Below are 13,945 nucleotides of genomic sequence, written 5' to 3'. Positions count from 1 at the left end.
TGTGCTAGGCAGAAGATGAAAGTTTATAATAAATGCCTGTATTTTGAAACTTGTGGGGGGTGGGAAAAAGTCACTTGGCTTTCACTTAAAACATGTGATAATCAGATTAACCCTGAAGTGTATTTTGTGTGTAAATGCATCTTGGGTAGGAATGGGGAAGGATATTGGAGGACTGTACCAGAAGTCAGCAGTGAAGCATTCCTGGCAGAGGGGAAGGAATTTCTTTCACACCCAGGATTTTGGAGGGGTCACAGGGAACATTCCATGCACTGAAGCATAACACGGATGCTCTCCTGCTGCTCTGTCACTATGCTGCTATTTGCCATGGGTTTTCTGCTGGTCATCCTTCAGCCGTCCACGGGACAGTTCCCCAGAGTCTGTGCAAACACCCAAAGTTTGCTGAGGAAGGAGTGCTGTCCCCCCTGGGATGGAGATGGATCCCCTTGTGGGGAGCTTTCCAGCAGAGGGTCCTGCCAGAACATCCTTCTCTCTCAGGCTCCACTAGGACCACAGTTCCCTTTTTCAGGTGTGGATGACAGAGAGGACTGGCCCTCTGTATTTTACAACCGGACATGTAGATGTGAAGGCAACTTCATGGGATTCAATTGTGGAGAGTGCAAGTTTGGTTTCTCAGGGCTCAACTGCACGGAAAGGCAACTGAGAACAAGAAGAAACATCTTCCAGCTCACTATCAGTGAGAAGAACAAATTTCTTGCCTACCTTAACTTGGCAAAGAACATCCCTAGCCAGGACTACGTTATTGCTACTGGCACGTATGCTCAGATGAACAATGGCTCCAACCCCATGTTCAGAGACATCAATGTGTATGATGTCTTTGTGTGGATGCATTATTATGCCTCTCGAGACACACTCTTAGGTGGGTCCAATGTGTGGCGGGACATTGATTTTGCCCATGAAGCCCCTGGTTTTCTGCCTTGGCATCGGGCCTTTCTGCTGATGTGGGAACGTCAGATCCAGAAGATAACGGGTGACGAGAACTTCACCATCCCCTACTGGGACTGGCGAGATGCAGAGGACTGTGGGGTTTGCACTGATGAATACATGGGTGGCAGACATCCCACCAACCCTAATTTACTCAGCCTAGCATCAATTTTCTCCTCGTGGCAGGTAAGAACAGGCCAAGGGAAGGGGAAGAGAATTATCCCATCCGATGTTAGGTACTTAGGTGATGTGCACAAGGTGGGAGGTTAGCCACGCTGCATTCCCTTAGATGTATCTAGGGATACCAGATAAGCAATACCAGAAAACAAATTAGATTTTATGTGGACATAATCTTCATTTAGAAGGATTTAGGTTGCTTAATTAAGAACCCAAAGGTAAAGTGGAAGGAGGAAAATTATGCCTTTGTGTCCAAACATAGCCTTTAGCAGGTTAAATAGGTTTGGGTCTGGTGCAGCAGTCAGGTCAGAAAAAGCAGGACTTATGTACAAAAATTTCTTGCACAAAACCATTGCAAAACAATGGATGACAGAGTGATAGAAATTGAAGTACAGGGTTTTCGCTAACCCTCTCCCAGTGAATTCCTCCATCCGAGTTAAAAACTATCAAATTAAACTAATCTGCTTTCAACTTTAAACAAACAAGTAAACTAAATCTTTAGAGGACAGAAGAACCAGCTGTGTAATTCACATCAGTAGTTCAAAAAAATACAAGAAATAATCTCTGTTGCTCAAAGGAACTAAGAGGTAAATACAATAGTGCCTGCAACTTAAAAGTACTGTAGCTGTAAAACAAATTAGCTGTAAAACAAAGTGAAATTACATATATACATAAGTGATAAAGGTCTTATACAGCTGAACTATAGCGTGCTGTTCTAACACTGAGAGCTTCTAGATTTTTTTGTCTCTTGCTTATTACTGCTACATCACCTAAAATACAGTGACAAAGGTCTATTAGCGTCGATAGACACACTCCATCATGACAATAGCAACAGTTGCTTCTGGCGCTGAAGTCTATGATTATGCTGTCTAAATCTATCCTTGTTCTATTTATTTCTGTAGCAACAGCCCAAATGAAGGTTGGACAGTTTCAGTGATTTAACGGAAAGAGACACAAATTCAAGTAGCTCTGGGATATTCTGGCATTACAAAACAGCAGCCAACTGGGTTAACTGGACTAGTTGTGCTGTATTTAGTCTTGTTTTGTACTCTCTGAATAATACAGGCCATGTATATACCTCTAAATTCAAGCAGAACTATTCAACAGAATTATTTTAGGCTATTGTCTGGCATGCCTTTTTCTCCCCCAAACAGGTGCTTTTCAGGAACCTTTCCCAGGAGAATATTTGCATACAGACACCACGTTTGGGACACTAAAATGATTTTACTGACATAGACATGGATTATTTTATGTCGTTTGTCCTCAGTGCCTGGGAAATTTCCTGGGCATATTTAATTTACCAGAGTAGGCATAGTCACAAAATAGATACAGGTACAAACACATATTTTCATCCCATTTTCTAAGACTCTGCTCATTTCTAACAACTTGAATCTGGATGAACTCTACTAACTTAATTAGATTGCATTATCAGAAAGAAGTAGTTCTGATGCTGTTCTGCACTGAGCTGAATAAAAGGCTATGTGACAAAGGTACAAATGTTAGAGTGGATTAAATGAAACCAGAATTGCATGGGTTACATGTGTCAAGTGGAGCTATAAATACAGTATATTGGATGAGACAACCAAGGTAGGAGGAGGTAGGTAGTACAAAGGAATCAGCAAGTTACTAGCAGATGGAGGTGTCAGATAGCTCATTTTTTTTCCAAAGGTTTTATTAATCCTATCCAGATACTTAAGATTTTCCCATCCTAGTAATAAGTACCCAGAAAATTTATGAGTAACAATTAATAAATTTTTGAAACAGTCAGTTTCATAACTTCTCACTAATATATTCTGAAAATAAAGAATTTGTTATGAAACAAGTTGCTTTAAGTGATATTTTTCTATAACTCTGATGAGTACAATATTAAAAAAATGTACTATGTTTAAAACATGTTCAGTGTCAGTGTATGTAGCTGAGAGCACCTAAGTCCTTTGCTGAAGTTTTCCAAGTAATTTCTGAAAATGTTTACCACCTATGTTTTTCAGCCACTTTTGGAAATGTTACACTTTTATCAAACTTTCCAAAATAAGCCCATGATAACTTTACCTTCAAAGGGTATTAGCCCACTTTAACATCTTCTATGTATAGCTCTATCGTCTTATCTAGAGAAAGAATAAAAGAGATGGAACAGATCTGCATTTTCAGTCAGTGAATTTGGAGTAAAGGTAAAATAGACACTGATATTTCTTTATAAGCTTTGAATCCAAATTTAAACAATTGCTTAGTAGAGAATAGCAGTCAATACAGTTCCTTCAAGTAGCACAAAGTAAGAGATCAGAATATCACTCCAGAAAATCAAAAGGGAACAAAAATAGCCTTAGCTTAAATCGGAAAAGAACCACAGATCTGCTTCAGAATACACTGATTATCCAAGCTCTGTGGCTAAACAGCATGATTGGGAAAAAAAAAAAAAAAAAAAAAAAGAGGAGGATTCAGAAATGTGAAGGAATTTAGGCTTTAACAAGCATTCAAAATAAAAAGAGGGCAAATGAAATCAATAATATGGTATCCTTTTTAGAATTTTAAGTGTCTTTCCAAAGCACAACAAAACAATGCCTGCTATGTTAGGAAATGGTTATAGATTTATTTTTAAAAAAGGTAAAGTATCTATTTGCAGAACAGCATCCCTTTTCTTTTTTTTAATCTCAAAGAAAGGAGAAAATACTTTATTCCACTGAGGAGTTGCCATGGTAACATGGATACCCATGGATACATGCTGAAATTCTTGCTTTCACCTTAGTTTTTCTTCAACATGCTGCTGTTATCACTTAGCTGAGTGAATTATCCATCCACATTTTTCTCATGTTTGTCATTTAAGTGACACTTCTTATTCCTGCATCTTTTTTATCAGCAAGACTATCAGGAACCTTTACTGGTTTTGTTTGATTGCCTCATGTGGTAGCATATGTGGGAAGGATTTTTTCATGTTTTCAAGTACTTGTTTATGATGATTCAAGTGTTGCATTCAGCATTAGGACTGCATGAGACATACTAATGTTTTACCAATTTTTGCAATTCCATGTTGAATTAACAGAAAACTATATGGGAACTGGAGATCTTTCATGACATTTTCAATATTTTTTGTGTTTTGTTTTAGTACCCTTTTCTACAATTAATCAAGATAATTGATTTGATAAAAAAAAAAATCTAGTTGCAAATGTCCCTGCCTATGGCAGGGGGTTGGATTGGCTGACCTTTAAAGGTCCTTTCCAACCAAAACTGTTCTATGATTCTAAATAGTAGGAGGTGAAACTCTTCTCTCCTCTGTACCAGAATTAATTTTGAGAATAACTGAAATCAGTGGAGTTGCAAATGTATAAAAATCCTCTGCAAATAAAAGCAGAATCTTTCTGCTGGTAGTTAACATAAAGGTTTGGGAATCCCCATGGTGTGCTAGACATAAGATGAAGAAAATAAAGCTGGAGAATATAAGTGCTGTTTTAGTTTTCTAGTGTGATACGGAGGCAACACCACCAACTTCAGCCCCTTGTATTTTGTCTCTCCTAAGACCTGAGAGAAGCAATTGCATAATGTGGAGAGCTGGCTGCTCTTGGATGTGTTGGTGTAAGCCTGCAGCCAATTCTTTGTTGCAAGAAACAACTGGAAAATTTCCCTTAGCACTTCATTTCATATCACCCTGCAGAACTACTTACACTAAAACAAAGCTACTACAAAAGAGAAACAAGTTACACAAATAGAAAATTGATATAATGCTCCTGAACTAACAGTGACAGCACTTTAGATCCATTATCTGAAATTATGACTTCATAAGAAATATGAATATCAGCTATTCAGATGTAGTTTTTTAATTCTAAGTACAGTTTATAAGGGAGCTATATTGCTGAATACAATTGCTGCATTAAATAGTCTGACAGCATCATTTGAAGCATTATTTTACATCCATCTTTAAAAACTTCAGGAAATTTTTAAAAATACTAACACCAGAAGCCAGCACTTCTTGGTACTTAAATCAACCAAAATCTTATATCCATCTGCTTGTGGACACCTGAGGATCACATGAACTCGATGACTTTATTTTTTATTGCAACTTAATAGGTTTTGGTGCCAACTACAGGCTGGAACATTAAAAAGCAACAGCCCAAATGGAGCAAGTAGCTATAAAGGAAGAGTTTATGAAGATTAGTCTCTAATGATATGCTTCCATGGATTATAAATTTGGAACATTTCCTATTAGAAAGAGGTACCTCTTCACATGCCACCTCAGTACCACAGTGCGGGGTTATCAGGATCTGTGCACAGCAGGAGCAGCCACTCAGGTATCCTCAGCCTCTCTATGTCCCTGTAATTCACTGTCCACAGGATCACAAGTGGATGACAGTGGAGTTTGGTCTGTGGTTACTTGACCATTCGCTAGTGTACAGCCATGCTTGCTCATGTAATGAGTCATGTAATATAAAAGATAAATAATATACACTTTCAGAGCTGTATAAATTAGTAACTAATGAATTACAGAAAAGTTGAGTTTTGTTAATAATTTAGTAGAAAAAGAAGCCTACCATCTCTCCGTAGAGAGATGTGTCTGAGTGATTTCATGGCAGACATTGAAACAGCAGCAGTTGGAGACAGCTGGAGAGCAGGGAATCGTGGTCTGTCAAACCAATAAGTGTTAATGAATACTTCAGCAGTAATTGTTAACAGAGTTTTCTACTCCAGCCCAGCACCATTTTGAGGTGCTGAACAGGGTATAGGTTACCCCTCAGTTCTGGGCTGCCTTCAAGTAAAAAGATGAAACTCAGCCAGCTTTTACTGAAGGCTGAGAAAATAGCTTGAAGGGCCCGGGTTTGTTTCAGTGCTGTCACTTCATGTTTGTCTCACTTCCTTTTAGCTTGAGTTTCACAGCTCCTCCATTTAATGAATGTGCTGTAAGGGAAAGAAAGATAATTATCGTATCCTTGCACAAGATGTTTCTTAGAATTTCTTCAAATCTTTGCTTTCCAAATTTTCTTATTTTTGTTCAGTCCTCTGCCTGTTTTACCTTTCTATTCCTGCCAATATTCAGCACTACATGAAGAATCAGATACAAATATGCAGAATCTCTTAAAAATTTTTTGCTCTGCTATAGATCCAGCATCTTTCAAAGCTCCAGTTATAAAAGCAAGGTCCCAAAATACGGTTTCTTCTGTTGCAGGTTATCTGGAGTCCAGACTTCATGTAGGACAAACAGAGACATAGACATGTGTCAAGGAAGGCCATGAAGTGCCCACATCACATGTCTGTGTCTGGCATACATCGGCAAGTCAAGTGGTTGCTCTAGCTTTAGTCTGAAGTGGTTCTTTTCTGCTGTTTAATCTGGAACACAACACTATGAAAATATGCTGATACAGTTTCTGGAGGGGAGCAGGTCTCTGCTCGGTGATCTCAGGAGAGAAGCAGAGCAAGGGATCAGTTATAAAGGAAGCAGAGGTGTGAACAAGCCCTTTGAGCATCTGTGCTGCCCCAACAAACTAAGGAATTTCAGATCACTTTGTAATTTCAATAACACAGAAAATCTCCTTTTTGCAAGTGTTCAGGCACATATTATTGAATTGTACAGTATTCAATAGTACTGAATGCCCTTGAGATCTAATAAGCAAAAAATAACCCCAAGGAATTTGTCACAAACCACTCCACAGTTTTGAATTTAAAAACAGCAGAGAAAGGACTGAACATCACTGAAGATTCCTGTAATGCATTTCACTTTATTTTGTCACGGGGGCTGATCTGTGCAAGCAATTGCAAAGCAAAAGGCAAAAGGACTTCCCATTTGCCAAAGGCATGAGACAGTAGCCTTCACAGTCTGTTTTCTAAGAAACACTCCAAAGAGCTGTGCTCAAGATCTTCCCTGCAATGCACAGAAGGATATTTTTTGCTGGGTGCTACAAGGTCCAGATGCAATACTGCATATTCTGGACTGCCATCTACTGGCATTTGGTCTGCTCACTGCTTACATAAGCTTTTCCTCTGAGTATCTTCCTAAGTTTCCCTGGAGCTGGCGAATTTGTGAAGGCAGATGCAGTTGTAATTTTAAACTTTGTCCAAGGCGAACTGAGAAATTTGCTCAGGATGGTTCTGAAAGGGAATAGAAAATCATATTTTAAACCAACACCTTTCTAGTAGAAAGTATTCCTGCTGAACAAAAAGAAGGCAATGGTGTGACCTATTTTATCTATGCTGTATGCAGATTATATTCAGAAAGAACTATTTGACTGATCTGTGTTATCACTTACACTTATCACTTAAAAGAGTAAGTTATAGTTTCAGGATAGACCCATAATTAATATCACTTAAGTTAAATCTTACTGGAAAGTATCCTTGTTAATTTTATGACCAGACCTTAATTTCTGGCTCAGAAAAAAAATAGCAGAAGGTTACAGACAAGCATTTTCATTCCTGGTGCTTGACCGTGACTTATCAACTGCCTTGTAGCACCTGGTTTCTGTTTAGGATGAATTTGATTAGTCAGATAGTTAAGGAGGGCTACACTGAGACATAAATGAAAAAAAAAAAAAAAATAGCACTCTAACAATTTATAAGCCTCATGACATTAACAGTTACATTAAGTCCCACTGAAATGGATAAATAGAACAAAGGGGGAAAGTTCCTTTGTTTAGAGATATATTTGAGCACATGCTTTAAGATTCTCTGTCTAAATACCTGAGAACCCAGTGTTGAAGACAGCATGTGATTCCTTTTTTAAGACACAATGGGGATATATCCCCAGGGCTGTGGGAAAAGGATGAAAGATAGGAGATGGCAGGGCAGAGAACCCAGAAGATATGAACCTAGATAAAGCCCATAGGAGAGAAAGTTAAATAGAAAATCCACATATACGTAGTTTCTGAGTCAAGTCACAACTGGGAAACAGGTTGAGCTTCACCAGCCAAGGCACATTTGCCTTCTTCACTAATGCACTTCTAGGGACACAGGATGGTGCATTTTTATAAACAAAGAAATTACTAAAGGATCTTCTGAATCATCCCCCTCTTTTCCTTCTAATGGGAATAAACTCTTTCAGTAATACAAATCAATCATAAAAACAACACAGTATCTATGTTTTGTGTTTATAACTGTAGGTCTCTCCCTGTCACTACCCCTCGCTTATTGGTGGGGATTCTTAGAAGATACTCCTTAGAGGCAGAGTCCTGACTTCAATTCCTTTTAGAAGTACAATCTTGACCCACTTGGTGAGCTTCTGGGGGTCATGTACACATGAAACTCTCTGTTGGACAACTACCTACAGCCTGCAAGGGCACCTCAGTAGCTTTAACAAACTAGGGCAGATTTCAGCTAATAGAACAGTCTCTGGGGATAAATTTCTCTGATAAGCTTTCTTATCTACCGCAAAAAAGATGAGAATAATTTTTTCATTATATTCATATTCATAGAAAATTTATCGTTTAAGAACTCCAGATTCTTAAGAACTCTATGTTATATCACCATCTTCATCAAACATTTTCTGTGAAATTTTTGTCAAATCACATACAAAAGGATTCATTTAATCTCCTTCTACTTATTCAAAAGTTAGTTCATCAGCAAAGCAACTTGCCTTTGCCTCTCTCTTCAGAGGCACGTCCATGCCTCCAGGGTGCAATTCATCCCATGCTAATATAGAAGCAGAGCATCAAGTTGAACACTTAATTTTGCTCCCCTTGCTAACTGCAGTCCAGAGACAGTTTCTGCATCGATTTTTTTACTCATTTTATTTCACTGACTAAGTCAATGAAGAGAGTCAGGCACCCCTAGAGGTAAGTACATCTCACCTACCAGACATCTGGTATGGGAGGGCTAAATCACACTCAGAAGACGTCTCTCTCTCTCCTGACTTCAGAGGTCGTCCTAAAGTGTTACTTCAATCTGGCGATTTGTACATGGCTAGTACCAGTGAAATGAATCTCCCACTCACTTCCTTCATTAACAGAGGATCTCATACTCTTCCACTTCATTCAAAGCAGACATGGTTGTTTTCACCCACCTTCTTGTCCATTGTTCCAGTCCATGAAATAGAACTATACCTTCAGGATAAAAGAAGTTGAGGTTTCAGTCTTAGGCGTTTTCTCCCCTATGATGTCTCACTCACTAATGAGACCTGTTCTTTCTCGACACAAACTTCTTATTAACCACATCAGTTACCTCATTAACCACATCAATTACTTCCTAACAGCAGAGTCCTGTGTTTTGAAGGGATCTCTGGTGCTTTAAAGTTTGACTTGTTTTGGTGTTTTTTTCAGAAGAAAAGCAAAACAATAGACAGTGAGTTTGTTTCAGAGCCTTAGCTTCACCTGCTAGGGATACAGAACAACTTGTTGTTCTGTATTTTGAGCCACTGTTGCTCTGTTTCATTTACATATACCCACCAACTCTACCAATATACACTCCCACTAAACTCTCGATCTCATTTTCTGCTTGTCATTGTGTCATTATATTTTTCACCATCCTCCATCCTGACTCCATGTCAGGCAAGTTCTGAATATAAAGTAGAAATAGGAGTTAGTCCTTGTGGTAATTCTCTGTAGATTTATTATACCAGAATATGGAAAAAAAAATCCTTGCTCTCATTTTGATCACTTCTCTGCCAAGCAGGGAATGCTGTGAGAGCTACAAGAAAAACCTCGTGGTGATTAGAAGACCCACATCATTAGGTTACAAATAAATTACTATGCCTTAAAAAGATATTGAGCAGCATCTTAGTGGAACTTACAGTCTGTGTGGACACTTTTAACCTATGACAAATATGAAGAAGTTTGGCTCAGATAAAATTAGTTGGCTACCATTTGAAGTTACGTTGAACTATCTTGCTCTACCAGGAGTCTCAAACCGGACTGACGGCTTCTACAGATCATCTGACAAATAATGACTTGTTATGCCATTGTAACTGGACTTTACCTGTGAACTGAGAAAACTTATGTCAATTATGCTGGATTTGGACAGTATTTTATATCTGTATTCATCTCTCTGTTTAAGATCCTTTCCTAATAGTCATTATTACAGTATTTCAGTTGGTGGTATATGTTCATCTCCAGAACATTTCTAGAAAGTACGGCAGCAACTTTTTCCATTTTGTACATGTAGCATCATTGAGATATAATGAAAGTAAGCTGACATTAGACTGACAAAGCACAGACAGATATTTTCATAATAAAAGATTTTTTCTCATATTTCAAGTCAACAATTCCTCCTCTTACTGTGTGGGGAGAAAAATCTGTGATTATGGCTTTGTTCAGTAGTCTGTTGAAACCAAAGAGCCTCCATTTAGCAGTTGCAGCAGCAAATTCAACTCTACATCCTGCTGCATTGGTAGGTAACACCGAATTTAGCCTCAGTGAGTTTTCAAGAGCATAAATGAGGTTTGATGACTTAGTCCACATGGGTAGTTTCAGATACAGACTAGTGTATTTCTTCAAAACATGCATTGTAGTAGAGGGGTGTTTTCTAAGAAATAACCATCTTATATTAAAATCATACAGAGAAAATATAAAAAATAATATATATTCTTGAAACAAACTTATTATAGTATACATTTTCTTTGCTCTTAAAAAAAAATCAATCAAAGTATCTCTTTTGTTTTTATATTTTTTCATTGCAAGTCTTCTAATAGAAAGTGTTTTATACAGGTAATTTGTACTCGGTCTGAAGATTACAACAGCCAACAGGCTTTATGCAATGCCACAAGCGAGGGGCCTATAAGGCGAAATCCTGGGAACAACGATAAATCAAGGACCCCAAGGCTCCCATCCTCAGCTGATGTTGAATTTTGCCTGTCACTGACTCAGTATGAATCTGGATCCATGGATAAAATGGCCAATTACAGTTTCCGAAACACTCTGGAAGGTAACATGTTTCATTCCATTATGCCATTGTCATCTCTAAATTGATTCTCTCTAGGGCTAGAGTCTTTAAACTCTGAGTGGTTTGAACTGGCTCCATGAAGAATAACTCAAAAAGAAAGAAAAAGTTATGCTTTCACCTGGAATAGCAACAGAAAGAACCACATTAAAGGCATTTGATAAGAAACTATAAACTATAGAATAGATCAGACATTAAATCAATCTGTTAGGAGATACTGTCTCCTTCTACAGTCAGCACCAGGCACAGCAAAAAAATACACCACTGCAGAAAAGGAGGTCATTTAATAATCTGCTTGTGCATAACCATGCACAACCATGGCCATATCAAAGGTTTGCCCGGGAATTCACAGTCTTCCAGGGACCAGGCTGGACAACAAGGGTGAAAGAGGATGCTGACAGTTGGCATGTTATATTTACATCCTTCCACTGTGAACTCCATAGCAGACCTCTCCCTAAACTCTGAGGAACAGGGATTATTATAAGTTAGCCCTCAAAACTGAACATTAGTATAATTTCCAAGATAATTTAGTTATCTTAATTATATCACTATGCAACCTGTTTTGAATTTTCCTAATTTACTAGTAAACAGTTCTTTATGGAAAGAAATTCTCAGTTTTCTGTCTACTAAACTCTTTTGAATCTGGTAAAATTACTAATAAGCAAGGATAACATATTTATAAATAAATATTTCTACAGCAACATATATCAGCTGAATCTAATATGATCTACTTTTGATGTCCCAGAGATTTTGGCTTGCAAGGAACGCTATAAGGGCATAACAATGCAATATAGGAGTAGGAGTGAGGATAAGAAAAGTGCCATGAAGATGATCAGAGGGATGGAGCAACTCTCCTATGGAGGCAGGCTGAGAGAGCTGAAATTGTCCAGCCTGGAGAAGTGAAGGCTTCAGGGAGATCTTATTGCAGCCTTCCAGTACCTTAAGGAGGCTTATAAAAAGGAGGGAGAGGGATTTTTTATATAGGCAAATAATGACAGGACGAGGGGTAATGGTTTTAAACTGAAAGAGTGAAGGTTTAGATTAGATGTTAGGAAGGAATTCTTTACTCAGAGAATGGTGAGGCACTGGAACAGGTTGCCCAGAGAAATTGTAGATGCCCCATCTCTGGAAGTGTTAAAGATTAGGTTGGATGGGGCCCTGAGCAACTTGATCTAGTGGGTGGCATCCCTGTCCATGGTAGAGGGGTTGAAACAAGATGATCTTTAAGGTCCCTTCCAACCCCAACCATACTGTAATTCTAAGAAAGCAAAGCTTTTGATATATCCAGTCTTAGTCATAATGTTATGTGGAACACCATAAAGCTTTCATGGGAAAAGTGAGCCAGTTTCTTTCTAAAATGGCCAGAAATTTGGAACTTGCCTGCTTCAGCCAAGGAAGAATCTAGACAATATTTGACTCCATCTCTGGACATAGCTGTGCTTTCTGTCCTTGAAAAGGGAAACAACATGAAATATGGGAAGAAAAAGGTGACATAATTAAGTAGAGGTCCACTTACATTTTACTCCATAAAGTATGTGAACAAATGCAAAGAGTGAAGTAGGAGTAGAGAAAAAGGAATTTAAGTAAATAAGTCATGAGATTCTGAGAATCTACCATCATATTACTGATATTGTAAGCAAAAGTAATGACACAGTCTGTGGGAGTTTTTTATTTTATTTTTTTAACCTGAATTATTTCAACACTCATCTTTACACCACAGGAACACAAACTTTTCTGTCAACTAACTTGTTTAGCTAACAGGATACTGAACTGCCATTCGAAGTCAAGAATTCATGGCTAATGTTGAAAAAGATGGTGAAAAGTTTTAAAACAAATTTTACTGCCAAAACCCCCTCATATTGTATTAGTTACTTTCTTACAAATGACCTGTTTAATTTTTTGTTGTGTACAGATGCCAAGCTTAAATTGACCACTTACATTTATTGCGTCAGGGCCCATTTCTGCATTACAGTATTCTTACAAACCTGTTAACACGTTATAGTTCCTAATATTTTGTTCCTTTTCTAAACAAAAAGCTTTTCAGTCCTTCTTTACTTACTTGCACAATTTTGTGCTGATACACCTAAGGTCAAATTCTAATCTCTTTTAGATCCAAAGAAAATCCAAAGTAAGTCCTTTGACTTTATTAAAATTACTCTGGGTATGTGAAAGGTGATTGGAACCAAGCCAACGGCTGTAATTTAGCAGTTCCTGATTTACACCAATGTTAGATTTACTCCTCGGTTTCAGTTCTGTAATGGAAAACACCTGTGTTCACATAGGAGATCCCCTTCTCGGCAAAACTTTGTTCCAGTGCACTGAAGAATGGAAGAGCATAAAGACTAAAACTTTTATCTTTCAAAGTCGTAAGTTTTGTTGCCGTGTATTTTGGTGCTGAAAAAAATCTCCGGAGGAGTTAATTAGGGGTGAGATAAGGAAGGGTTTATTTGCCAAGGCAGTAGGTGATATAGACGCGTGCGCCAGCCATGCCCGAGAGGTTACATTTTATAACATTATCCATCCAATCCCAGATGTGTCCACCCTTTGGCCCTTCCTCTGGTCCGCCCCGGGCCCTCCCCCTGAGAATTGGGTCTGGGGTCTTTTTGGGACCACTTACTTCATCACCTTCAACTTCATCAGAGCACAAAGGGTACATATTTACCTAATTTTTGACCGTATTCCGTGGTTTAGGCCTTGATATGCTGTTCTCCAAACAATCTAGGCCTTTGCCTTGACAGAAGACAAAACATTGCTACTGAATTCAGGGGTAGGTTCGATATGGGAACATAGAATGGGGTAAGAGGTTTAGGGAATGCGTAAACAAGGGAAAGGAACAAGGGACAAAGGGGTTTCTGCTTTTTAAAACCTACAATTCCTACAAGTCTTACAAATATTAGAAAAATAAAAGAAAACATTAGGGGCTTAAGGCATCAGTTTCAGCATCGTTATGAGCAGATCACAACAACACAGGCTGAATCTC

At 38.3% G+C, this 13,945-nt stretch overlaps 1 protein-coding gene across 1 annotated transcript in view; it reads left to right on the top strand.

The window, feature by feature from the left end:
• The first annotated feature begins 205 nt into the window (after positions 1 to 205).
• The window catches only part of TYR (tyrosinase), a 55,415-nt gene continuing 41,675 nt past the window's right edge, over positions 206 to 13,945 (top strand). The window contains exons 1-2 of the mRNA XM_027744611.2: positions 206 to 1,128; positions 10,734 to 10,950. Of these exons, the coding sequence (XP_027600412.2) occupies positions 286 to 1,128; positions 10,734 to 10,950 (1,060 nt within the window). The 5' untranslated portion in view covers positions 206 to 285. The remainder of the gene's footprint in view (positions 1,129 to 10,733; positions 10,951 to 13,945) is intronic.

The sequence above is a fragment of the Pipra filicauda genome, unplaced genomic scaffold (genome assembly GCF_003945595.2).
Source record: "Pipra filicauda isolate LSUMZ 115617 unplaced genomic scaffold, ASM394559v2 scaffold141_size4267151_pilon, whole genome shotgun sequence".
Classification (NCBI taxonomy): domain Eukaryota; kingdom Metazoa; phylum Chordata; class Aves; order Passeriformes; family Pipridae; genus Pipra; species Pipra filicauda.
The sequence above is the reverse complement of the archived record's forward strand: the minus strand, read 5'-3'. Positions and strand labels throughout refer to the sequence as shown.